This window comes from Barbus barbus (assembly GCF_936440315.1).
Source record: "Barbus barbus genome assembly, chromosome: 1".
Taxonomy (NCBI): Eukaryota; Metazoa; Chordata; class Actinopteri; order Cypriniformes; family Cyprinidae; genus Barbus; species Barbus barbus.
The window spans coordinates 18,793,984-18,821,774 of NC_136729.1; the positions used below are offsets into that span (position 1 = coordinate 18,793,984).

The following is a 27,791-nucleotide window of genomic DNA, read 5'->3' on the forward strand; positions in this document are numbered from 1 at the left end:
AAAATCTGAACCTCACAAAAATAACTCAGTCATGCAAGATGTTTTTCGGGTAAAACGCACCAGGATAATGTTGTATTGTCTATTTCCCTATCTAGTCCAGTCACCATTGCTATATATGGTTGCATTTTGCAGTTTAAAAAAAAGGCTCCCCCTATTTATTAATTTTTTTTACGAGCAAGCGCTTTACTCATTAAGCAACATCGATAGATGATTATAAGTATAGTTTCTATACCATGATTCGTTGAATTATTCAGTGTGTGATTTGATTCAGGTGTATCTGAAAATGGTATGTGATTTCTGAGATGTACCCATGATCATTTATTGTGACTTTCTGCTTGAGCATCCTTTCTTTATTGCCCTGTCCACATACTTATGATGCAGTGAGATACTTACCATAAACAGATGAAACTTCATGTCCTCCCTTATCTGTGGCAGTGTATCAGTGTCACACAGTTTCTGTTCTGTTGTCTGATAACTGCCTTTGAAGGAAAGCAGGTTTGTGTATAGGTCTGTGTCTGTGTTCAAGTGTATCAGATATCATGTGCATTGGAGTGTTGACTCCATTGATCTATCTTTCAGACAAAAGAAAATCCTAATCTCCCAATGCTAGTGATGACGACCTGTACCCTCTGACTGGACAACATTACGTGAGGGACTGGTTTCCATTGAATTTACATGCCAAGTGTACATTAGGTCTTAGCTGAGAACTCTTTGGACTGTTTGTTCTTCTATGGAAGATAATTTAATCTACATTGGATAGACGTGTTTTCATCTGCATTCGCGAAATTCTTCAAACTAGGTTTTGATCCTCTCGATTATACTGATATTTATATATGGTGAGAGAATAGGAGGTACTTCAATGGATCTCTATCCCTTTTGAAATCATTTGAATGAAGGATCCAATGTATGTTCGCTGTGAGAGAAGAGGTTCTCTCCAAAGCTTGTGTCAAATTTAGACCTGCAAAGGGAGAGCTCAAACTTTATTGACATTGGTTTGGTTTTTCAGTTGCCTATAGTAATTTTATTTCTTCAAATATTTCAATTTAATATTGCAAACAATTTCACAACATACAAAATGAATTATATTAATCCAGAACACATGTCAATGAATAAATTTTATATATATTTTATATATATTTTTTTCATCTTGTGGGGATAAAAAAATAAACAGCAAAGCTTTGACAACAGCACCTTGACATAGTATGTATTTCCAACATTACCTTGAGAAGTTGAGGATAGTAAACAGACAGAGTACTGAGAGGAGGAAATCCTGTTACGGTTGAGAATGTAAACGGAATGTTTTGGTCGGAAATCATTTCCTTGTTTTCCCAAAGTGGACAGTTTCTCAATTCACAACTGAAGCAGCATGCAAGTTTTTTTTTTTCAGTTTTTTTTTTCCCTTGAATGTAATTCTTTCTCACCCCCTCCTCTCCTCATCTCTCAAAATCTTGGCAACGTAAAAAACACAATGTCTCGAGGAATGTGATATAGTAATTTGAACTGGGCGCAAATGACTGATCAGATCTTTTTTAATTGTTTACAAGATCATGAATATGTTCAATAAATAGATTGTATCACTTACTGTATAAACTTTATCTTTTTTCCATGCAGTCCATAAAATTTTCATCTGACGGAATAATTTACCCTGTTATGTATATATACACAAATAGATATTTTTTTATTTTATGTCTTTTAGAACTCTCAATAAAATCTATACATTGTGTACACTATCTGCCCCTCTTAACGGTCAATGTGCATACACACGAAGTGTCTATCCGTATAAACCGCCAGCCGATCTTCCTTTTGCTATCCATGGTAAGGGCTCGCACGTAAGACTGGGTTGTCCGGCATTGCGAGTTATAGTGCCGCTTGTCTATTCCTCGGCAGCCCTCCTTTGTGTACCCTAAGGGGTTGCATTTGGTCTCAAAAAAGTATTGCTTCAGCTGACCGTTAGTCACGGGGACCTTCTCCAGGACGGTGACTGTCTGGCCCGACATGTCTATGGCCGTCTTTTTGTCCAGAGCAGTCACCCACTGGCTAATACTGTCACAAACGCTGAGCTCCCCTCGCCGCGCGGGGTCCGAGTGCCGCCGCACGCGCATCGACATGTTGGCGGCGTCCAGGTAGTTTTTGTATTCCTCCAAGAGAAAGAGTAACGGCGGCTCCAAAGGCACTTGGTTGCTGATCATCACCCGCGAGGCATACATGTCAACGTCCTTCGAGTCAGCCACGGCTGCGGGACCACCCCCTCCTTGGCCTTGGTAGGCACCGGGCCCCAGTTGCTGCGTCGCATCTCCTTCCACCTCAAGCAACTCCTCAATCACCTGCTCGAAAGTGTCCGTGAGCGAGGGCAGCCCGCCCCCACTCTGTGGAGTCCCGTGGCCTCGGCTGCCTGAGGTGATGGCAGCGGCGGCGGCGGCGGCGCCCAGGTAGCCCTCGGCCTGGTGGCCCCCCTGCAAGCCCGGGATCTCTCTCATGGGCGCAGCTCTCATGCAACTGAAGTATGAAATAACCATAGTAACAAACAGGATGGTCATCACTCTTCTAACCTGTTGGAACTGGAGACAGCAAAAGGGGAAAGACAAGAGGGATGGGGGGGGAGTGAGGAAAGAGGAGGGAGGAAGAGAAAACACAACGTAAAGCAACCATTTCCAGTCACCATACTGCAATAAACATTATGTTAAACACCTTTATTAATGGCCATGTGTTATTGTGCCCAATGAAGCTTCGCAAATAGTTTCTGTAATGCGCTACAAAGTATGACACGAACAAAACGTGCCAACTTGTTATTTCTTTGTGCTTTCTCCATCCCTGCACACGCACCTGCACATTTGTGCCCCCTTCCCCCACCTGCAAATACAGCGGGCTAAATTCAGAGACCCTGGAGTACCATTAAAAGGACACTAGAGAACTGCTCCCACTCTCCTCCGTCTTTCTCTTCCCCTTCACTTCCTCCTTCTCACTCTCCTGTTCCCTTGCCTCCTCTGTTCCCTTAGAGGTGTGTGAACTGCTTGTGAGAGTATCATCAAGGTTTTATCAAGGTTTTTCATGGGTAATTCAATATTGAATTCATTCTATTTAAAATGTTGATATTTACTGCAATACATACTACTAAAATCATAAAATTTTTCATTTTTTAAATTTTCACATATGTTACAGATGAACTTTATATATTTCCCAAATGTATAACAACATCTAAACTTCTCTGGAATCAGGTGAGCAGGATTCATTTGGAAAAACAAACCCACACAGTAAGGTGATGATTATCTTTCCCACTAAGAGAGTTAAAAACTGAAGGAGACAGAGAGATAAGGAAAGACACAGTAAGAATGCAGAGAACGAACTGAAATGGAGTGATTAAAGAAAGATACACAGAGAAGGAGAGATGCAGAAAGACCCCAGTCATTCATTCACTCATTCTTACCAACACACAAACTGCTATGTTCTAATCAATGACATTTTTCCCAGATTATGAAAAGAACGCAACTAAATGAAAATTCCAGGAAACCGTGAACCCATTTAATTCCTCCTCTCTCCCTTGCTCTCTGCAGCTTTCTCTTACCTCTCTGAAGTCCCTCTATGAGTCACTGCGATTCATTGCATCCAACGGCATCCCAGCGCATACGAACAGACAGGGGAACATGCATATACAACAACAAGAAATACCCATTACTCTCACTTTTCTGAGGAGAAGGGGAGAGGTAGGGGTGGGTAAAGGGGGGCGGAGGGGGGAGTGCATTTAAAAATATCCAGCACCGCAGCAAGGCTTCGCCAGTTCTCTGTGTGCTGTCCTCCCGATGCCCCACGCAGCTTCAGGAAGAGGCAGAGGGAGGATCCACTCCCAGAGTGGAAGGCAGTACGGGCCGGTAGGAGAGAAGGAAGGACACGCCCTGTCTAAAAGGCATTTGTTTCATTCTTAATTGGTGTCTGGGGCCACGGCTGCGATTTGCTAGCGCAGCGATGACTGCCATGGAGATGTGCTTTCTATAAATAGGTCGGTTGGGAGTCCCACAGTCTCGATTCAGAATATCACAGCCCTCTACTTAATGAGCTCAAAGTCCCCTCGCTCAGTGACGTCGCAGTCCACGAGGGGTGTGTGTGTGAGAGAGCGTGTGAGTGCCAACGTGTGTGTGTGTGTTTGGCTAGGGAGATGAGGTGGGAGCATCTTTAATCTCTCCTCTCAAATGGTCAAAAACAAGCATGGAAAAACCCAGAGCCGAGGATACAGCTGTGGAGGACAGATCAATCTTAATCAAATCAGGCAGCGCGCAAAATGTGTGTACAAGCTGCTTCTGCAGGCATGAAAAGATACTTCAGTCTGTCAGCTTTCCCCGTAATGGAAAAAGCTTCTTACATTGTCAGCAATTACCTCTGCTGAATATAGCGAGGAATTTAAAGTGCTTGCCTGAGGATTATTCAGTGATTCTGTCTTATTTCATTCCTCCAGATGTGTCGTGCCTATGAGGACGGATGGATTATTGTCAGCGTTCGTGCTCTAAAGACAACCTTAATGCAGGTTTACGCACATACAGAGCAGCACAGCCCAGTGACGCCCCAGTTTCAGGATGATCCCAATTAGCAAACATCTGCCGTCTCCCTAATGAGAGAAGTATTTATATATATATATATATATATATATATATATATATATTGCAGAGGCTTCTGAATGAAATACCAGCATCAGTCATGCTGACACCCAAATCTCTTTTGCTGCCCTACCTGACAGCAGGTGGAGTACCAATGCCATCTCTCATCCAAATCCTACTGGTAATACATAACCTTAAATGCATTACAGAGCTACATGGCTTTGAGGTGTTATGTAAAAGGGCGAAGGGCAGTTATTGTTGACTACTGAACTTTAGTGCACAGCGCTGACTAAATTGTATCTTTCTCTCCTAATTAGACTAGAGTACCGGTGTGTAGTTGTGTGGCAGGGGGTGGAGGCCGAGAGCACAACAACCCTGATGACGTCTCTCTCTGGTCTCAAAGGGGGATGAGAGGAAAAGGGCGGTGGGGCTAGAAGGAGTGGTGCTAGGGGGCAGTGCCACTCATCAGCTCGCAATTGCTTTCCATTTTCCTCTGGGGTCCCTTTTCACCAGGAACAACAAATTATTTTATTTCTAACTGCTATTTCCTGTTTCCATCAAGAGAATCAATATGGATTATGCTCTCAATCAACTTCCTGTTAAACGGTAATCTAGACGATGAATCACTTTATTGCTCTGGGACAGAGTTGGCAATAACTGAGACCTTCTGTCTCATTCAAATCAGCGAGGGAAGACAAGATTACCTTGACGGACATGTTTGTTCTGCTTTTAATATGCGTGTGTTTGAGCTGCGCATGTTAATGTGATATCAATATCTTGTCATCGTTCGGAATGATGTGCAAACATGAGTTATGTTTGTGTACACAGGCAGTACAGGTGTTTTTGATGGGTCACAGAATGTGAGTGGCAATGTGGTTGTAGCCACCACAAAAAAGAATCCAGTCACGGTTTCAGGTGTGTTTAAATGTCCAAAATAAAAAAGATGTCTTTCATGGTTGATGAAAGGTTGAACTGTTAGGTAAACAAAGCTGCTAATTCATGCTTTTTGTGTCGCTTTTGTTAGGCCTTTGAAGCCAGATTTATTAAGAGGCATTGAATATACAACAAACCAGGTTTCCATCAATCAAACCTGACATGACAAACCATCCAGCCTTCAGTGATCTTTCAAACTCTCTATCTACAAAGTAAGGTACAGAAAGCTTGATGAAATACTTCATCCACACAGCTGTATTTGACCCATATGGTCGGGGTTCGGCAGGAGCACGTTCAAACACCTTTCACTGTAAAACATGATTGTACTTTAATTGGGCATGAGTGGCAGCTCTATGGTTTTGGCAAAAAGACCACATGCACCTGCTCAATTGTTTGGAAAGAGGCAGGTAGGACAGGATAGATTGGTCTGCATGATCTTGATTCCCCCACAACTGTATTTGATTATATCTCCATGCCATAGAGGGATTAAGAAGCAAAACCACTCATGACAGATGGACTTTTCCAACTTAAAAGAATTGTGGTAACAGACACTTTCAGATGGTAGTCTTGGCACTCTAAAGAAAAAAATAAAAAGGTATTCACTCCTTAAGGACAAAGATATTTAACAATGCATGATTAAATATTTGAAAAGAACAACAAAAGTTGAGGAAAATGCTTGTAGCCTGAGAAAAGATTTTAGATTGCTTTGGTGTTCTTGTCTCAATGACAAGAACACTGTAGCGTGCATCACCTAAGCTCACACAGGTGTAATGATGTTTAATGACTTCAAGAACACATTAAAATGTGGAATCCATAATAGTTACAAACTGGCATTAGTGGTAACACAACATGAGATGACTGCAAAAAAAAAAAACTCTCTCTATTCATCTATGGTGAAATCTATGTTGCAAGGTTTTTCAAGAGGTTGAGTCAGTGCTTGTTAAAAAAGTTCAAGACCTCAATTTTGTCTAACCCAAACTCTATAAATACCTGTAAAGCCTTTACTCGTTAACAGGCTTTACAACACTTCTGCACTAGATGGCGCGTTCGTCTGCATAAAGCGCGATTGAAATAAAGGCAAGCAGAAAAGCATAGACCACTAGAAACATCTCTTTCTGACACATAAACAGACGTTTACACAGAGAGAACGCAGATTAATAGGAATGAATAGGCTTGTTTTCTTTGCTGCATCCTACATCAAGCTTTTCCTCCAAAACAAATTTAATCTTCAATATAATATATATACACAATATACTAATAATATTGACTTGCTGGTCACTAAACAGCTTTGTAAACAACAGTGCGCATTAGGCTACTACAAATCCTAGGTTTTGAGAAAATAAAATAGTAGTATGATTTAGTTTGCACACTTTTTTTATCCAAAAGCAGCCCAGAACTCTAATTTATTTGTTAGTTTCTAATTTGAAAACTTTATCTTCGCTTTGGGAGTTAATCTGTTCCAGGGGAAGGCTAGACTCTACACGGTAAACCTAAACGATGATCTCAAGTTTCATGTTCTTCAAGTCTCAGTCAATTCACGAAACGCATTTATGCTCTGAACGTTCGCGCACATAGTTTGCGCTTAAACTGAATAAGAAGTATGTCCATATGAGTAAATATACTGTTATATACCGTTTGGTAATACTTTTTACTCCATTAACGAGTAAAAATTCTATATGACTAAAATATCCACCTCCTTACGCCCGAGTGCAGCACATATCATCTACCTAACAATTAAACAACTGAACGCATATAAGCGGCCAGGATAAACAGCTAATAGCTCTGGATAATAAACCAAAACTATTTTTTTTGGTTCTACTGACCCCTATCAGAAATTCAATCAACATAATAACGCCGTATCTTATTAATGAACGCGAGGATATCGTTTCATGTTGCCGCTACATGATCCAACACTTGATTACTTTCTTAACTCCGCTTCTCATTTCAGACGCAGTCAATACAAAACCTGCTGTAATCACTCTTTTCCGCGCAAAAACCTACCTTTACTGTCCAGTCGTAAAGGAGACCATTCAGCAGGACAGTGTCATCTGGGATGTTTTGGATAAGCCCTCCGCGTAACTATTTTGCGATATTCGCCCGCCAAGCAGCAGATGCAAATTGTCTCTTCAGCTTTTGAGCAGATAGATTAAATTATTGATGGTGGAAATTGCATGGTTGAGGTAATGGACTCCCATGACTGAGCGGATCCTTTGGAGTTGGGTTGAAGCAGTTGGATGGCATGGTGAGCGCTCGCTGTGTAGTGCGCATTGAGAGCTCTCCAGCTTGAAATGAAGGCTTCATTCCTCGCGAAAACAGCAACTACTGCGTGACGTTGCAACATGTGACTCCAGCGCGACCGCCAACCGAACCGAGTGAGACGCTTATTCCTAACGAATAACCGGAAAGTATGTTCTTATGGCGTTTACCGAGAGCCAAAGAGCAACATGTGAGAGAAACCTTTTTAATTCCTGGATGCATTGAGTCTGAGTGTGCTTTTCCATAGGCTATTCTTCGTTTCTTATGTCATCGCATCTTCTCTTAAGTGCTCCTTCAAATGATTACCATTGAGTCGTTTTAATAATGAAGGTAGCCTATATATAAAATATGATTCCTTGTTCACCAAAGTGAATCACTTAAGCTAATGCAAACTCAGTTTTGCTTCATTTTTGTTGACTTTGTATTTAGAAATTGTAGCCACACGCGAACACCTGAAATCTAGTTTGTACAACCAGTAAAATAATAATTTAATGTTTTAAGTTATTACATTCGCAGTTCTCCATTCAGAAGATAATTTATGGTTTTAAGTTATTGCATTTGCCATCTAAATCTCCATAGTTCATTCCACTTTAAATTTGTTGGCTTTGCTGCCATCAAATGCTGCAACAGCTTCCTAATGGACAGCCGTTAGGTTAATATGAAACACCTTTTTGTGACAAGACTATAGATCATCTGCTGAAATTGATATTTGCAATTGTGACTCCACAAAGGTAGCTTCAAAGTAAAGAGCTCACCCCTTGCCCCCACCACATCAAGGACCTATTATTCCCTGGCCCTCTCTGTATGTGATATTTTAAACTATTGTCAGCTCGAGACCCTATGTCTGCCAAAGGAGCTTATGTGCCAGATGTTGGTTCATTGCTTTTAATACTATTCATTGTTCTTCCAGTGTCAGTTATATTCCTTCATTAATGGGAGTGGTATGTTTGATATTTGTAAGGTAAATGGTTCAAACTAATAGGGCGGTGATATAATTGTGCCATTCACCTGCAGATTTACGGTTAATTCTATGCAGCATTTCACATGACCTTCCAGGAGGAGTTTAGGAGAACTACTCCTTCTTCTTTCACCCCATGTTATACACCACATCATTAGCCCCATACTTTCACCAGGACTCTAATGCTCCAAGTGCTTTTGGATCTCGTCCAATGCAAGATTTATATTGATGAGTTTGGTGTATAGTGATGATGATTATTCTCTGCATAAGGTAATGAGGTGGAGCGGTTTCAGACCTAGCTGTTCCCAGCATGGGAGTGGATGCTAACACCTGCCTTCCCATCTCTTTATTTCCATCTCCATCTTTCTGTTTCTTTCTCTCCTTCTCATCTTCTACCTTTTTGCACTACTTAACTTGCATATGTTCAAAAATATACTTTCACCTTCACTCGTTTTGACATACTCCTGCTTACAGCCCCTTCCTCTCTCCTATAGGGACAAGCCAAGTTGAATATAACTCATCCCATAGGTTCACAGGAGGAGAGGGCAAACCCTGGATGACAAAGAGTTGCATCAGCAATTACGGAGCGACATGACTCCAAGAGAGGTAAAATGTACACACACACACACACACACACACACACACACTGCGCATTAAGGCTGTTCCAGCTAGGTAATCCATAAATAAATCACTCTGCTTCTCATTAGGAGCACAAAAACAACATGGATCTCATTCAGAACTGCACATACAGCATAAAGTTGACACCAGCACCACAGACAGAGTTAAGATAACCACAAAGTGGACATATGGACTAATGAGAATACAGCAAGAGATGAACTGTGGAAAGACCTTGACTTTCATTTGCTGCAACTTTGTGGAAACTTTAGGGTCCATAAAATGAAGACAAAATATACAGTATGGACGTTAGAGCCGATACATTTGTTGAAACTTGACCATCAGGATCAGCGTGTTCAAAGTGATGAATGTTGAGAGAGTCGGAGCGGCGTCAGAAGCGATGGCCGTGTCTCTATCCAATAGGTCGGGTCGCTAATGACGTCACCTCAGCTTTCTCAAAAACTTGCCATCTGTTGTCTTGTCATTGTGTTCTGTCTTGACCCACCGTAGCATATTCCATCCTGGAGCTGACAGAACGGGTCTTCCACACTATGGCAAAATAGGATTTTGAAGTTGCCTTGTGACACTTAATGAAGCATCTCTCAGAACATGTTGGAGGAGATCTGTGTCCTGTACAAACCTGAAATGGTGAAATACTTTCTGCTACTACAGGGCAAGATAAAACTTTTAGAGTGTCAAAACTAGCTGTAAAAACAGAGGTGATGGCTTCTTGAGGAAAAAAAAGAGCTTTCAGCCACTGCTAGAAAACTAGAAAATTAGACCAGTTCATGGTATGACAGACCAATAGTCAGTTTACAACATTTATCAAACACATCACAGTACTGTCACAGAGCACAGGGAAGTGAACAATGTCATTTCTGACCATCAGTGGTGCAATGAACCACAAAATGGGTGTCAGCATGGCACCAGATTGCACACTGAAATATACTCTTAAAAATAAAGGTTCTGCATTGGCATCTATGGTCCCGCGTTATTTTTAAGAGTGTATCTGAGTCTTCACAAATATTTCCCACACAAGCCAGCTGTAAACAAAAATATGAATGACGAAACATAAATCATGCAGAGTATACTTTAAAAAAACTCAGTCAACGTCAATGATTTAGTGTTGTTTAGTCTGTAATGCAGAGCGTATGTTTGAGTATGTACACTCACTCAAGTGTCCCATCTTTCCATTTTGTCATTGCATTGAAATGAGTGAGTCACTTAGTGGAACTTAAGTTTGCCCATTCCTGGGTGTCTGTCTCTGTTTTTTCGGCTCGCTGTCTTTAGGGAAGGGAGTCTGGGCAGTGCTTGGTGTGACTCACATCACCATCTCATCTGAGACCCACTCTTTACACTGAAGAATTGCGCAGTGCTCATCTCTCCAATAGCAAGATGCAACAGGTCCCTGTTATCAATAAAGGGCAGACGGTGGTCAACAGTGGCCAGTTGTGTAAGTCAGATAAAGATCTCAAAGTCTTGACTTATAGCAGCTACATTATAGGACTACACACTTAGATATCCACTTTAGCACGTAGACACAATGAGCTATACAATCCATGCAACTGTAATCTATCCCTTGCAGCATACACCAGCTACACTGGTAATGTATCTGTGGGGTATAAGCCCTCTGCTGCACTTTATCCCTTTGTACACACATCCTCTGGTAATCTAGCCTTTTGCTTGCCCAACAAACCCTTATGTGTCAAGGGTGAGTATTTTTACATAATTAGGTAGACAGTTTATGTTATGCACTGTTGTAGCTTGTCTTTTGTGGTTACTATAGTTTGTATATTAATTTCAAATATGTACATGTTAATATACTGTGGACTTGCATGTGACGAATGCATGTAAGAAGAAACGCTATAAACAAATAGTACATTTCAGATTTGAAATAGCACTACAAGTGATCTGACTGATGACTGTAAGCTCAAAATTGCATTGGATTTACATTGTTACAAACAAAGATGAGAAATTAAGAACTCATGTGTCCACGAAGAATGAAAATCACTGTTCTACAAAGCAGTCGGAAAGAAACTGCAGTCTAAATGGCATCTAAGAAATGTTAAACATTCAAATGTGGAAAAAAAATATAATAAAAAGTTTGCTTTGTTCAACAAGCTTGTGTTAGAGTCCTTAGAAATAACATTAAGCAAGTCTATCAAAGTCATGCTCAAACACAAACACAGCCCAGATGACATTCTTAACCAACATCCACAGAGGCAAATTGCAAACATGTTAGAGAAGTCCTGCATATACATACCCAAGCATTGACGTTGGCGAATAGTTAGAGAATTCCTTGGTGGAGCCTTAGTTGCCAGGCACTAGCACTAATGATGCTCTGTAGCTATTCACATACAGAGAGGCAAGTGCCACTCCATTTTATATCGAGTAAAGCACACAGGTGGGTGGCAAACAAGTAGCAAAGCTCATCATACAGACCCCATCAAACTGTTAAACGAATTAGGATGCAGATATATGCTGGAGGTCAATAATATATAGCCCATACACATTCACAGACACACAAACACCCTTGTTTACGCAAACATTAAATGCAAACACAATGGGATCACGCACCCTAAATAGCGTTCGTTTCAGAAGTCTTACAGAAAAACAAAAAAACAGACATATCCAGGCGTAGTTTACAAGCAGGTTATGGAGGAATTACACCCTAAAGTGGAGATATCACACGACCTCTCGCAGAACGAGCGCTTTGCGCTAGAGCGCCACAAGTCACGCTCCTGCTTGAGCGCGCGCCCAATTCCTCAAACCTCTTGTGGTTTTCTTGCGCAGAATATCCCGCGATCGGAGATGTTAATCGACTTAATGTCTTTAGACTGGTCCACATAGTATCATAAACACTAAAAGCGTCGGGAGTATCATTCAAGTAATTTTGGCACCAGGAAATTAGCCTTTATTAAAACTGTGGTAAATCTCTATATGATGATTGGTGTTTTTATAGTTATTACTATTGTTGTTCGAGAAATTGTGAGACTATTGCTGTGCACAAAATATAATCTTTTAAGGGGGTAAATAAAAAAAACGGACCTTTTCCTTTTTCGCAATTGTTATGAGCACAGGATTTTATTTCCCAAAGGAACTGCATATTCAGTAGGCCTATAATAAATTCCTCCCGCGAGTGAAGCAGGGCGCAATAAATCGGTACATCTCTATATAAAAGTTAATTAAGAAAGCCGATCATATTTAGTTCATAAATAAATATCCCCTTATCATCCGCGGCGGTCAGTCAAACAAGTATGAAGGAAACGCGTATTAAACTGTAAAAAATATAATGCCACAATAGCATTATGTGATGTCTGAATTGAAACCTACCAAGCTCAGATTTGTTATTGAAGCCCACCCTTAACTCTGCAGCGATCAGAGAGCGGAGGGAGGGGGGCGGAGAGGGAGATTCTCAGCTAGATAACACAACCCCATTTATGGACTGATCCGATGACGTACATTGCAGAAAAGTTCTATAAAAAACCTTCCGTAGATACAAAGTGTGTCGTGCCATCCCCCAGCACCCCCCACCCTCCCCCATCCGCCTCCAGCCCCCTCCCCCCGCATGCCCACACCCACACCACCAACCCACATCTCTATCCCTCTCCGTCTTATGAACTACAATTATATTATATATACACGTTTATGTTTAGAGAAAAAAAAATGCATTCAATAAATGAAAACATGACTCTGGGCTGTTAGGGGTGTAATAAAATCACACACAAATAATCGTTTAATAATAACAACATTTAAATCTAAAAACTAAAAATATTTTTATATTTCATATATTGATGCATAAGTATTTAGGCATTCACCACTGGATAATTTGTAAGCAAAAACAAGCATTATTTCGTTGAAAAACACAGAGCTGAAATTATGCATGAAATATTTGCTCATAAAACGGCGCTCGTGACCGTTTTGTTGCATGTCAACAATAAATGACGAAGATTAGCTACAATGACTAAACGGCAATAATAAAATGTAGTAATAGCTAAAACCAGCTGCTATTATTTTTGGACTTGTCCAAAAAGAAGAAAAAAAAAAAACATATGCTGCTGTCCCACTTGATTTATGTCACTTTAAAGTCAGATGTTCGATACATTGTTTTTGTAGCGACAGAGATTTTCTCGACAACATGTTTCGTACGATTATAATAAGGAAAAAAAATGTTTAATAGAGAAATGACCGATTTAGCAGTGCTGAAAGAAGCTAACGCTGTCGGACAAAGAGAAACAGTCATAAGGATCATTTAAAAGCAGCTAAATGACACACTGAATGTCTTCCGCCTGATAGACTCTTGATTAACGCAGTGCTGAGGCGCCCGTGGGCTTTCATGTCTGTCTGTTTGTCATTCAATCGCCTCACCCTTTAATCAGATTCTTGGATACAAAGAAAAAAAAAAGGCGACCGTAGCCAATATCCTCCGCTCATCCCTCTCAGCAACTGAGACGAATTCCTAAACTTAGTCGGCATAAAAGTCAGAAAATCATCAGCGAAAGGCTCCTTTAAAACGCTGACTGTCCTAATTTCGCCTCTGTCTTGCACAGCTTTTCTTCAGCTTTCTCCACAATACGCGTGACACCCTCTCAGCCATTTCCTTATCAGGCAATTTTATCGGTGGCTCCATCTAACCCAGTCTGAACAAAATCTGACCACGCCTATCCAAATTCTTATTCACTTTAACTGGAAATATATATATATATATATATATATATATATGTGAACACACAAACACACACACACACACACACAATGTTTTGACCATCGGGCTATTTTTGGCGAGGCAATTCAAAATACTTTAACATGATATGTTATCTGTGGCGAAAGCTTTTAGCTCTAAGTGGTTCCCAACTGTTCGGCGTGTGCACAGACAGACCTGTGCGCTGGGGAGCGAGATGAGCAGGTGATGCTGGAGGAGAGGAGTGGAAATCTCGGGATGAATGAAACGGAGAAGCGGTCCGTAGTAAAAACACTAGCAATATGTCCACGATGACGAAGTGCGGAGATGCTACAGACGCGATTACATTGATAAGGGCTGGTTGCACCACTTTAGGATCGATTCAACGAATAAATTATCCCTCCATGCTAACGAAAACAACATTTAGCTGATAAGAAAGGATGATGAGAATGACAGCTACAGAGATAGATAGACAGATAGACAGACAGATAGACAAATAGACAGATAGACAGATAGATAGATAGATAGATAGATAGATAGATAGATAGATAGATAGATAGATAGATAGATAGATAGATAGATAGATAGATAGATTGTTTTCAGCAAGACAATAAGTAGGAGGTAGCTCGTGCTGAGTCGTATATTTTATTAAAGACAAGCCCCATTATTCAGCAAGCAAGAAAAGCGTGTGCTAGACAATTGCGCATTTAAGACAACAAGAATTCCGCAAGCATTTGATTATGATGAGGACGGAAATTCAGCTGTTTATGCACTTACATTCACTATTTGCATAAATTTTTTTTTGCTCTATAAATAACAACACGTAAAATAACCGCTAAATATGAACGTCTCTATTAGGGGTGAACTGTGAGATATAGAAATGAATACATTACTCCTTTTCAATGAATTCGTGACAGAACTGTGGTAGTTAATTGAAACAACTTTGTCACCGTTTAGTTTTCTGCTCTAGTCATAGTGTAAAACCATACGAGTAAAGTAGAGGAAAAATGTAAAAGGATAATGTAAGTTTAACATTTCCCTCATGATTCAGTGCCTTCTCTCTACCCAAAGCTCTTCCTCACAGCGCAACATTTTCTCTATCCGTAACCACTAATCAAAGTTAAAATGCGTAAAGAGGTGCCACTTCTCTATGCAGAAGTGAAACGTCTGCCCAAGAAGGGCTGCTAGTGAAGTGGAGAATAAAACAAACAGGTCTTACCTTTTTAAGAGCTGACAACCACTATCAGTGGTTAGATCTCCAAGACCAACACTTGCATTTCCCAAAGTTAACGCTGTGCACCAAGTGGAGCTTGCAAAGCACGCGTACACTACAGCAGCTCTACGATTGCAACTTTCACATGCTCTAAGTGGCGACAAAACTCCAAGCGCAAAGTAAGCAGCCCCACTATCGACTGGTTCTTTTCCTCGCGTTTGTTTTTTCACCGGTCTCCCTCCGAAAGCGAAAAAAGAAGGAAAAAGTGAAACAATTCCCTAGCTTTGGCAAAAGAACTGCAAAACACAAAAGGCGATGTCCACTCACTCCGTGTTAGTCCGCAGCGTTCAACGACTCCGGTGCCTCTGTCCAAAGTGCTGAAATCATAGCACAGCTAAGGTTACTTAGAGGCAAAAATCTATACTTTCGTTAAGTGCCACTTGATATTGCTTTACTCTATTGCTTCCCCACGCCTTGTCACGTGAATATATCCTTGGCAAGCCCGTCCTGTTAATATTTGATCACATGTTGGTCGGTCGTTTTCTTAACAAAAGAATCACTTATTGAAAAGTCGCTCATAACCCTCTAAAGAGGAGTCCCCCCAAAAGGCTTGAAACCCATGTCCCCAAATCACACAGTAATAGCGCCTTGGTGCTCTGCTTTTGTCCTGCATGGCAGTTGGACATATCTACACATGTTGCTTTTTCACTTACAAGAGAGAGCACTTGTAAAAATGATATTCAGTATAAAGGCTAAAAGCCCAACAGGCATCAAAGCGCAGATTGGCACACAGCGCAACAAAGGCAAAACCCAATTAGAATGTATGTTCTCTACGGCTGTGTATGTGCCTGCGTTAGGTTTGCTTAGATTTTTTTTTATTCTCTACCTACGAATCACAGAAAACAGCAGCATTACAAAGTTTTAGATTCATGTTAGCAAATCTGAGCCCTCGTGTAAGTAGCCTTCAGCGTTAGGGTCCATAAGCACGAGAGCACTCGTACATGTTGTACATCAAAATCTGTTCTTTTGATACCAACCCCACAGTGTAAACACAAGCCATGCCTTTTGGAGAAATTATTCCTTTAAGTGTAGTATTTCCGTGCTACTTACCATGTTCCCCTATGCTGTCCTGGAGATAGAAGTGTCTTAATATCCACACACTCCAACAGATGCTGGTAGGTAATGTGTCTTGTTTGAAGTCATCATATGAGAACTTCTGCCGTGCTCAGAAGATCGCCCACCACTTGGGTGACTTATGAATCTAATAACCCTTTGCAATATCCGCGTGCTTAAACTCTCTAACACCTTGGTGACTGTGCCGACAGGACAAATAGCAACCAGTCGCGATTTACCCAAAACCCCTATACAGATTTACGCAGTGCCCTCGCTCAGAGAAAAGCCGTTAGTGCTCTTACGTGATTGAAAGACGCGAAGGCGGTCAAGTTTAGGTAGCAACTACAACCCCGAGACGCTGAGTGAAAATGAATGACCATAAGAAAAGTTGCGCATCCAAGACAGCAATGTGCGCTTTTTTTCGCGTGTCTGTGCGTGCATTGCGCGTGTTATGTCAACATTACGCGAAGCCGCTACAGTTCAAGACATTTTTCAATCTGGCTGTGTACCCAGGGTTAAGTCAGGTAAGATCACATTTCACAATATTATTTTCTGCCAAGTAGGACCAAGTTCTCGGGAGACTTGTTGCTGCTGCTACAAAGCTGTGCTACTGAAAGCCAAACAGAGGAAAAACATGGTTTTAAGTACCATACTTACATCTGTGCAATACAGATTTGAACTTCGTTATGAGTGTACTACAGGAAAAGAAAAAAAAGCTGAATCCTCGTCAGTCTTGAGGCACGCTGTCAACTTAAAGAAATGACAACGTTATTTTCCCGCGTACGCCTTTATCTTGACATAAAGAATGAAATGGAAGTCACGAAATCCAAGTACGACCGTTGTCTGTTATCAGTAAAATTCCATCAGAGCGCTAACACTCATCTAATTGTTATGCAGTGACGAGGCGCTATGCTTGGATGTGTCCTACAAATGTGCTGGAAAGTAACATGAGTAATAGGTGGTATTTAACCGCATATGAGCCAAGATTCGTTCAAGCCGGAGAGTTGTAAAAGACATGAAACGCTATTGTATTTATAACTCAGAGCAACAGTAAACAGTATGCTTAGGCAACACAGACACGCACAGTAAACGAGCTGGGAGGAAAGAAAGGGAGAACAAGTTCAAAAGCTCAGTGGACAGAGTCCTTTCTCACAGAAACTTATTTTCTGGTTAGGACTGACAGATACTGTTTCCTCTAAACTCACAAGTCTAAGTTGCTGTTTTGATTCAACAAGTTCATTCTTTCATTCATCCATCCATCCATTCATTCATTCATTCATCCACATTAAGTCCTGGATTACTGCCAGTAACAATCACAATCTAACCGATTTGCTTGTTAGTCAGTAGTAGCATATGATTATAGCATATACCTGACAATTGATTCCATCATATCGGACTGAAAATGAATGCAAACAGGCTACCTCTGTTTGTCATTTTGGGTTTGCTTTACTTCAAGAAAAAGCTGATTACACACAACTGCATCTCTCATCCCTGCTGGTCTGCTTAAGATGTAATGCAACTGGAGACAGCTTTTCTTCAGACCTGAGTTTTTAAATGCACTTTTAATGTATTTTCCATGTCTTTCTAGATTGAATAAGTTATGATGATTATAGAGAACTGATTCTTTATTAAATCAGAAAAAAAACTTTTCTTGTCACATTACAAAGCTTATGCAAAATATGACCAGGTTTATTTATTTACTTTTTTCATTTGAACATTTGTCTGTTACTGAGTTTCCATGCCTCACATCTTGCAGGTCTTGGTGCACTGCAGACTAACACATACTAGTTCTCCACGATCAGATGAAGATCAACAATGCTGTCAGGACACATTAATGAGCATAGATGTTGCGGAAGAAATTTTTCAAAGAATGAATGGCTCAAGGTTGCAAACACTGTCGCAGGTGAGTATAGTTTGTGGAGGTATTTTATAGGTATTATATAGGTATTTTAATCAAAGACCATCGAGTGGCCCTTGAAGTGGTTAAACAGAATAAAATGCAGCCTCGTTGTATAAAAAGTGTACCTCATGTGGAGGGGTCAGGGCCAGTATTGAGGACACCACACTGATGCTCTTCTGAATGTCTAAACACAGCATTCAGAACCTCCCTCAGATAACCCCGTCAACGCTTCCTCTCCTTTCTCAAAACTGCATCACTTCATCACTCCAGTCTTCCTTTCCTCTCCTCTGTTCTTTCCACGCTCCCACAGTTTTCACAGGCTCCCTGGATGACTCACATGCGGCCCTCTGCACCACCTCTGCCCTCCCCCGTAACTCCTAAACAGAGATACCCAGAACCTCAAACTACAGTCAGACCACCAGCATCTTCTCCTACCCAAGATTACACCCAACATTCCGGCTCTCATCCAACGCCTTTCATTTTGGCTCAGTAGTTTATTTAAGAACCTGAACCACTGCTATTTATTTTCCTATTATACACAAACACACACACACACAATCTTATATTATACACACACACACACACACACACACACAATCTTAGGCGCTATTGGGATCAGGTTGTATTTCTAAGTCCAAACTGTGAGCTTTATTTCAACACGAGGCATTCTATCCAGTTCTTTTTTCCCCATTATGATAGTAAAATATTTTTAGATAGACATTTTAGGACTTGGCTGTCAAAAGCCAGAATACAAGAGTGATTGAGTGATTGAGTGATTGACTCAGATGCATTAGCGATATAACATATTCAAAAATATTAGTGTGGCATGTGAGATCTCAGCTCTGTTCTTTATGACTCATTTAAGGGAATCCTAAGTGAGAAATGCTGAACATCCTTGTAGAAACTACAAAACTCAGGTTTAACAAGAAGAAAATCTTCTTTTTAAAAAGAGGCTTTTGGAGAAAAAAGGGCTATCCTATAACTCTATCCTGTCACATTATGTAAAATACTTTCTCTTGCTAGTTTTATTTGAATGCAATGTTGTCTTTATGCGGGTCACCTGAGCTCCCTTGTTTGTCATGCCTAATTACATTTGGGCTTCGCTCAGTCTCCAAAATCATTATGAGAACTGAAGTGTATGGCAGCCGAAATAACTGCACCATCAGCATTTTTGAGCCCCCTTCTTCACTCCATTTACCGACCACTATTAAGAGTGGATGGGTCCGCAGGGAATGCCGTATCATTTCTCTGTTTCAATTTGTGTTCCATAAATATCAGTAATGGGGCTTGCACGTCACAACTTACACAGTACCTGGCAGTAAAAATAACCCTCGGCAGTGGGTGTGGGCACGTGTCTGTGGAAGGATGCGTCCAGTCTTCTGTAGGACTGAGGGAACATCTATAGTTGTGTCACATAATTTCTCTCATATCCTCACTCTTTCACAGCTCCTTTCTGGTGCCACGCTCTACTGTTTCAGCTATGAATCAAATTGGAAACAGACAACCATTAGAATGCATAACATTCATATTCAGTGTTCATAAATATACACTGTTCACATAAACAGGGGGAAAGGACAGATTCAACAAGATGGGTTTATATTCAGACTACTGGGTATATATGGAAAAATGTGGGAAGAATAATGCCTCCAATCAATCAATAAATATATATATATATATATATATGGGGGAAGTCGTGGCCTAATGGTTAGAGAGTCGGACTCGTAATCCAAAGGTTGCGGGTTCGAGTCTCGGGCCGGCAGGGATTGTAGGTGGGGGGAGTGAATGTCCAGCGCTCTCTCCACCCTCAATACCACGACTGAGGTGCCCTTGAGCAAGGCACCGAACCCCCAACTGCTCCCCGGGCGCCACAGCATAAATGGCTGCCCACTGCTCCGGGTGTGTGTTCACGGTGTGTGTGTACTGTGTGTTCACTGCTGTGTGTGTGCACTATGGATGGGTTAAATGCAGAGCACAAATTCAGAGTATGGGTCACCATACTTGGCCGTATGTCACTTCACTCACTTCATATATATGTGTGAGTGTGTGTATATATATATATATATATATATATATATATATATATATATATATATATATATATATATAAGTGTGCAACAAAACTGCACACACTGAACTTTTTTTCAAGATTTCAGCAGAATTGGAATGCCTGTGATTCACAAAGTACTATCCCAGGTGAATCTGACTATGCTCTAAATCTATTGCTTAAAAATTTATTTAAGCAGAAATTGTGAAAAGACTAGGCCTAATATTCTGTTGCCCAGTGATCTTAGATCTGAGATTGCATACTCACTCTGCTATTCTTCACTGGCAAATCCTACCGCAACAATCCTGATGATTAAAATTAGTAAATCATCTAGTGGTTTGTGATCAAGAAGTGCCAATGACTGAATCACACGGGGAGGTGTATCTTTATATTATAATGAGTCATCATACAGTGTTAAAACCTATGATGATGTCGAACTTATGATGACTACAACACTGAGTAAATTGTTTGAGGAGTGACTGTGATTGACTTTCTCATCAGTCAAGAGTCTTTTTTTTTAGATGAAATTTGTCATTATGCTTAGTGAACTTTTGAAATGTATCCTTTAGCATTTGGGTATAATTGGCTATTCTATTCTATTCTATTCTATAAAATAAGTCTATCAGAAGAAAGTGTTCATACTTTAAGCAGAACTGAAAAGCAGTGAACAATCTAATAAGCATTTTACAAGTGTGTCTAAAAAAGATTGACTGATGACAGAGAGAAAAAGTTTGGCAGTATGAAGCAAAGTAAAGAAAGTGTTCATACTTCATACTTTCATACTGACCAGAACTGAAAAGCAGTCAATCAATAAAATCAGCATTTTACTAACATATCTGAGTAATGAACATGGTAGGGTGTTGATCGCTTTACCTTTGCAATCTGCTTCCTAAATAGATACACTCACTCTGTGGCCATTATAACAGCCTTTTAAGTTGTTGACAAGCTCTGATCTAGCATTACTATAACAGATGCACATAAAGACAATCTTACCATTAATGTAAGTGCACATCAATTGGATAGAAACACACCCACATTTAAAACGTGAGAGATCTAGGCATGGACATATTTATACTGAGAGAAGTATGTCTGAATGCACATGCGAATATGCACATACAGAAGCACACAAGTACAAACACATTCATTTGCATACTGTATGTAATAACAGTTAATGTAGGCTACTAGGTTATGGAAGTTAGTGCTTGAATTCATAACATACTACAATGTTATTTAGGGTGAAGTCAGCCAAAATGTGCCACGCTTTGGTAAATTACTTATAATAAACGCTCAGAAATAAAGGTACAAAAGCACAACAGTATACATATTTGAGCCTAATAGGTACAAACATGTACCTTTTGAAAAGGTACCGCCCCAGTGACAGCTTTTGCACCTTTATTTCTGAGAGTGTACCATCAAATAAGCTATGCATGAGATCTAGTGATATTCTTATAAATTAGCATGGGTCTCTTAAATATATTTATATTTTTTAAATGTGAAAAAGTATAAAAGTTTTAAAATGATGAGAGCTAGAGTATCAGCAGGTACCTTCTTGAGCCACGGCACAACATTCAGGTAAAATGGGCCAGCTGTTCAGTTAAAATGGGCCAATATAAAAAGAGAACAACACATGCAATTTCAGCTTAAATCATTTTAGTTTTAACAGTAAATTGACACTATTGTCTTTAGTGTGCCATAACAACACCATAAACGTATTACATTAAATAGAAAGTTGAATGAATATTTAATTAAACAATGCAATTAAAAATGAACTGATCATGTTGTATAGGAGTGTGTTTCTGTGCATTGGTGTCTTTTTGAGCGCATGTATGTGTGTATGCTTGTATTTTTTTTAAAGACTGTTAAGATTTTGTATGGATACATATCTACAGTAGGCCTATAAACCTATTTTCACCCACAATTTCTGTTGAAAAGTGTGTGTGTGTATGCAGCCCATTTTACTGACATGTTCCTTTCTTTCCCTTTCTCTTCTCGTCTCTCTGTTTCCTTTCTTTGCTTGTCCTCCTGCTATACCGTCTGCAGTGCAATTTTTTTTTATAAGTATGGATACATATCTAAGCCTATAAACATATTTTCACCCTCAATTTCTGTGTAAAAGTGTGTATGTATGCAGCCCATTTTAGCTGAAAATTGTGGCCCATTTTAGCTTAACCAGCCATTTCTACCTAAAATGACCTTTCACAAACATCAAAGTTTCTTTTATAAATTTCATTTGAAAGATCATGTCAAAACCTTTTGCATAAACCTTTGCTTTGTTGGCAAGCTTACTTATAATTGCTTTAGTACCCTTATTAGTGATTAATGAAATGTTCTATGTCAGGCTCAATTACCTTACAATTTCTCTGACAAGCTGCATGTAACACTCTGCCCTGCCCACCTTAAAAAACTCAGACCAATAAAAATTATTGTTACATGTCAAGTGTTGAAGCAACAATGCAAGATCAGTTATTGTGATTTTCTGTAAAAATTTTAAGAGATATGATGCTGCAACCTTATTTGGCCCATTTAGCTGACTTCACACTACTTGCACAACATTATCATATGTTGCCTAATAAAGTGGTAAAATTGTTTAATAAAATGACTAAATTAAATAAAATAATTTAATAAATAAAATGATTTTTGTACATTTATGATTTTGGCAGACTTGGTTTTATAACAGTTTTGATAACGTGAAATTAAAATGTGGTTGTAGATATATTTATATATAATATGTATAAGTTATATTAATATTTGATCCAATAATTTAAGGCAAAATATTTTATGACTATAAGCTATGTTCCTGCACCCATAGGTCCTGAGGAGAAGTTTATTTGACTAGTCTTATTTGCATGCTTTTCAATAGCTGAGGTTTGTAAGTGCCAACAACCGAGAGGTTTTGTCTATTTGCATCAAGGAGTACATGAACATCTAATATTGAGCTGTCCATACAGCAATACACAACACTGTTTATAGTTTTAGTGGTAAAACTCGTTGCTAAATGGACAAAATAGGACAAACAAAAAATTAGACAATTAATTTGTTGACATCGTTAGGTACCAAGACATCAAAGAATGCTGTTCTTTTTATAAGGTCTTAGACATGAAAGCTGCGAGTCTCAAGAGCATATGCGCTTGCACTGTTTATGTTTTTATTCATCTGGTGAGTCAGTGGCCATTTTAGTTAGCATTTGGTCTCTTGTGGTACTATTGGCAGTTATAAAAAGTTTCTTAATAGAGTTCATTTTTCTAATTAAGACCTGACAGTGTGAATGAGATATATAAAATAAATGACTACTCATTTGCTGTACTGATAAACTCACCTATAAAAAAATAACGATCTGCCATTCTTTAAAGGAAAAACAAAAACTGATTTTTATGTACCTTCAAACCTGCATGATTTTTCTTCTGTAGCACAAAAAAGTAGATTTTGAATAATCTACTGGTTGCTTTTTCTATATACAACAGATGAAGATGGGAACTTTCATACTAAAGCAATAAAAGAAACTACGACATCTGTCACGTCAAATAGTTCAGTGAATCACTTGATTCAATTCACAAAATTGACCTAGGTTGCATTTTCCAAAAGAATTGTTAGCCAGTTATGGTCGCAAGTTCCGCTGAACTCTGTTGGTAACAACGGAATTTGTAACCATTTCATAACTAAAATATTTTATGTGCTCCAAGCCCCATTCAATGTAATCGCACAGAAAAGAATAACCAGTAAATTATAACTCATATTTCTTTTCTATGGAAGACAGAAAGATGTGCAGATTTGAAACAACACGAGGGTCAGAAAATAACGTTAAAATGTTCATTTGGGTGAACGGTCCCTTTAAAACTAAAAGGAGGACATGAGGTTACTCCTCACATTAACCACCAAACTACTGTTTTTGTTGAAGTGCAGTCACAACAACGCATCATTTGCAATGTATTATAATGCAAATTTTCTGACAGTTTTGTTGCATCGTCATTTGCAGCTTACCATTAGGAGTGGATATCTTGGTAATGGCATATTAGTTCCTTGACTAGATTTGTTAGTTCAGCTTTGTCTTAAGGAACAGGTGCAAACTGAATGTTGTCATTGGGCCTATAATTCAGTTTTGACACTAAGCAAACATGTGTGTGCTTGGCGTGAAGCCACTTGTTTCTGTTACACTGTAAAGCAATTTCCAACATGTCCATCCCCTCACGTTTGGCATGCATACAATCAAACACTCAGACACAAATACCACCCTCCCCATAACGCTATAATAATAGACAGCTCGCTCAATGGTCTAAAGTAAAGCCATTAAAGTGAATAAAGGCGGTAGTTGCTGAAAGGCTTGGAATTGTTAAAGACAATACTAAAAGAGTGGGATTTCTTCCCTGTTGATCTGTTAGGGATATCCTACTCCGAATGCTTCCCTCTATACATCAAAGGGCCGGCGCAAATAAAAGCATGCTTGACGAGGGTGAACAAACTGCCTCCTTTGTGCCGCCTCCCAGCCAAACTCAAGCAACACAAAGCAGTTGGATGTAATAAACTGCAAAAAGAAGCCCGGCACTATTTAGATGACATGCTCTGCTCTGGTGCTTGGCTGCGTACCTTTGTCTGCCTCTAGCTGGGACCGACATATAATATTACTGCATTGAAATCCTCTTAGACTCCAGGGTCCGATTACAGCCCCCCTGTACTTCTCTTCGGTTCTTTTCTTCCTTTAAACTAAGCAAAGTTGATATCTGTCTGATAAAACAGAGACTGTTAACACTTTAGCTTTAAGCCTGCGGCTGTATAGTAGGGAGTGGTCTGACAGATTGTGGATGTTTTTGAATGCAATGAACATGATTCATGTCAGTCATCTGAAATGGAGTAGAATAATGTGTGTTTAACCCATATAAAGAATGCTTGGGCATGATGAATGAAAAGATAAGGCAGATACAGTATTTACTGTCCTCATTCATCAGTTTGGATGTAGAGTTGTTGTTTTTCACTTAAGTCATTTGGAACGACACTGACTTCACAATACTTCAGAAGCATTTTTAGCATTTTTCAAAACAACTAAATTAATAATGCAAAAAATAAATAACTGGACCCCAATGATAATCTTCATGTAGCTTCCTTACAGCTCAAACTGGCGTAAATGGGTTCGATTTCCAGAAAAGCAAGTACTGATAATCTGTGTACATTGAATTCAATGTATGACACTTTGGATAAAAGCATCTGCCGAATGTATAAATGTAAAATCAAATCATCATAGTAACTAGTCATTGTACGGGCGAAACACTTTTATTTACATTATGAGCAATTGATGACTTAATAATAAGGTTCATTTGATAACATGAATTAACAATTAACAATACTTCTACAGCATTTATTAATCTTAGTTAATATTAATCTCAACATTTACAAATTCATTTTTAAGATCAAAAGTTGCATCTCTTAACATTAGTTAATACACTGTGAACTAACATGAACAAAGGTTAATAAATACTGTGAAAATATAATATTTGTTGTTAGTTCATGTTAGTTAATGCATCAACTACTGTTAACAATTGAGACCTTATAGTAAATTTATTGTTTATTATTATATTATTTCCACAGGAGACCGGATTGGATTGACATGATGGTGATTAAACAGTGACAGAATATATAGAATTTAAAATTAGAATTACTAAAACCTTTTTTTCTCCCAATGAATTTAAAACATGAACGTACCATCAGGCTTCATGTATGGCAGGTCTAATCAGCTAGAAGAGCAGCACAAGTCTCTCATTAGCTCATCTCACTCCCCATGGGTAAAAAAGCAGCCTTTCAATGGAAATGTTCAAAGAGAGGCTTGATTCGGAAGGGCATCGAGGGGAAGAACTGCGGAGCTAGGGGCCCTGCGGGGTAACGGCGTTCTCTGGCCGCATACACCTCATAAGGATACCTGGGCTCATACTGGATTTCGCTGTGTTTGTGAAGAAAGAATAATAAGTATACTCCCCCCACCTACAATCCCTGCCGGCCCGAGACTCGAGCACGCAACCTTTGGATTACGAGTCCGACTCTCTAACCATTAGGCCATGAAAGTGATGTTATGACTCATCCCCAGGGTCATTTGCTCTCGCTGCAAATGAGAGTGGGTGTCTCACTAACTTGCAGATATAAACTGGATATTGTTTTCATTATTCTACAGCTATATTTGGTAAAGGAGACGAGAGCGAGTGAAAGAAAAGCAATAGAGAGAGACACCTATAAGAACATTTGCATCAAGACGATCCCTCTCAGGTTCCTCCTTCCCTCCGCGGCATATAATGTTTATCGTCAAACCTTTGCAAATGTCAGCTTGTCATGACGGGATGGACATTTGCCCTTGGATTCTGACGCCAAGGGCTACCTAATCAACACCGGTCCTTTGTGACTCAAGTCAACTGGATTTCATGAAAAAAAGGACTGAAAACGAATGACCCCTATAGGTGAGAACACCACAACAAAACATCAAATCCACGGAGAGGACGTCTGCGCTAATAATCAAATCCGGTGTCTACATTACGTGCCATTTTTCATTTCACTGTCAAACTTCAGGACATTTTCACCCTCAGGATAAGGCTGTAGCCATGGTTTGATGTGGAAGCCATGGCAACACAATAGGCGGTCTTTAGGTATCCTCACAATAAGAGCGAGGTCATCAGGGACTGACTCATCAACACCAATGCTCCATACATTCACCCTATTTATTGACCGACCGAAGGGTTAAGTAGGAGATGAAGTTCGACAACAATGTTGCTTGGAGAGAAATTGAGTACAGAAAGAAATTATATAAATTAGCATAGAAGATGATACCTCATTTTCTTTCAGCACTTCGCATTTCTGCCTGTGGTTTACTACAAAGATTCACCCACGCCACATGTAACCATAACTACACACGCCGCCTTTGCCCTTCAGATGATCCATACTCTGAATACAATCACCTGCTGTCATGTGATGGGATATTGTGGTGTTCCTGTAGTTTGGTTTGAATATATTTGAATGGAAGCTTCATCGTTTTCACTCGGCGCTTGGCCTCTTGTTGCCCTCTGACGTAATGACACACCTTTTGTTTGCAAGGTTTGGACTCAAACAATGCGCCAAGCGTTCAGAACAAGAACATTCTCGTTATTCTCCATCTGTAACTACCGCTCATCTAAATACTTCCGGTTGGACCATCTTATGTGGATGTCCTTTCGCTTTATCTGTTTGATCGTGTTTCTGTGGGAACACCAAAGGAAGTAATATTGCATCAGAATGCTGATTCCCATCAGGCTTACCTTAATGCTGTGGTGCGCTGCTAGGTAGCGTCGGACCGGTGGTCCCATTTGACTAGGTCCGATTTCGGAAAACGCGCCAGATCCGCGGATTCTCTCCCTGCTCCAGGAATTTTGATATTCGTCTGAGTGGCGGAGCTTGCAGGGAACATTAGGGAGCGGGTCAATCTCCCACGTACCCTGCTTTACATTTCAAATATTAGCTTATCCAAGGATTTCCATACCATCTA

At 39.8% G+C, this 27,791-nt stretch overlaps 1 protein-coding gene across 2 annotated transcripts; it reads right to left on the reverse strand.

Annotated features, from left to right (window-relative positions):
- Positions 1-1,397: 1,397 nt before the first annotated feature.
- Positions 1,398-27,693, reverse strand: LOC306874067 (neurotrophic factor BDNF precursor form-like). 2 transcript variants are annotated; one of them, XM_079423794.1, is made up of 2 exons: positions 27,565-27,693; positions 1,398-2,558 (listed from the first exon to the last, which is right to left on the reverse strand). In XM_079423794.1, exons 1-2 carry the CDS (start codon positions 27,610-27,612, stop codon positions 1,728-1,730), a joined length of 879 nt encoding a protein of 292 aa, XP_079279920.1. In that variant the 5' UTR covers positions 27,613-27,693; the 3' UTR covers positions 1,398-1,727. The 2 variants fall into 2 exon arrangements, with proteins under 2 accessions (XP_079279920.1, XP_079279921.1); XM_079423795.1 differs by lacking the exon at positions 27,565-27,693 and adding an exon at positions 7,521-7,804.
- Between the last annotated feature and the right edge of the window lie 98 nt (positions 27,694-27,791).

Coding starts and splice junctions, on each gene's coding strand:
- LOC306874067 (XM_079423794.1), bottom strand. CDS start 27,612: ATGGGACCACCGGTCCGACGCTACCTAGCAGCGCACCACAGCATTAAG. Junction 2,559..27,564: donor CAGCGCACCACAGCATTAAG/GTAAGCCTGATG, acceptor TGCTGTCTCCAG/TTCCAACAGGTTAGAAGAGT.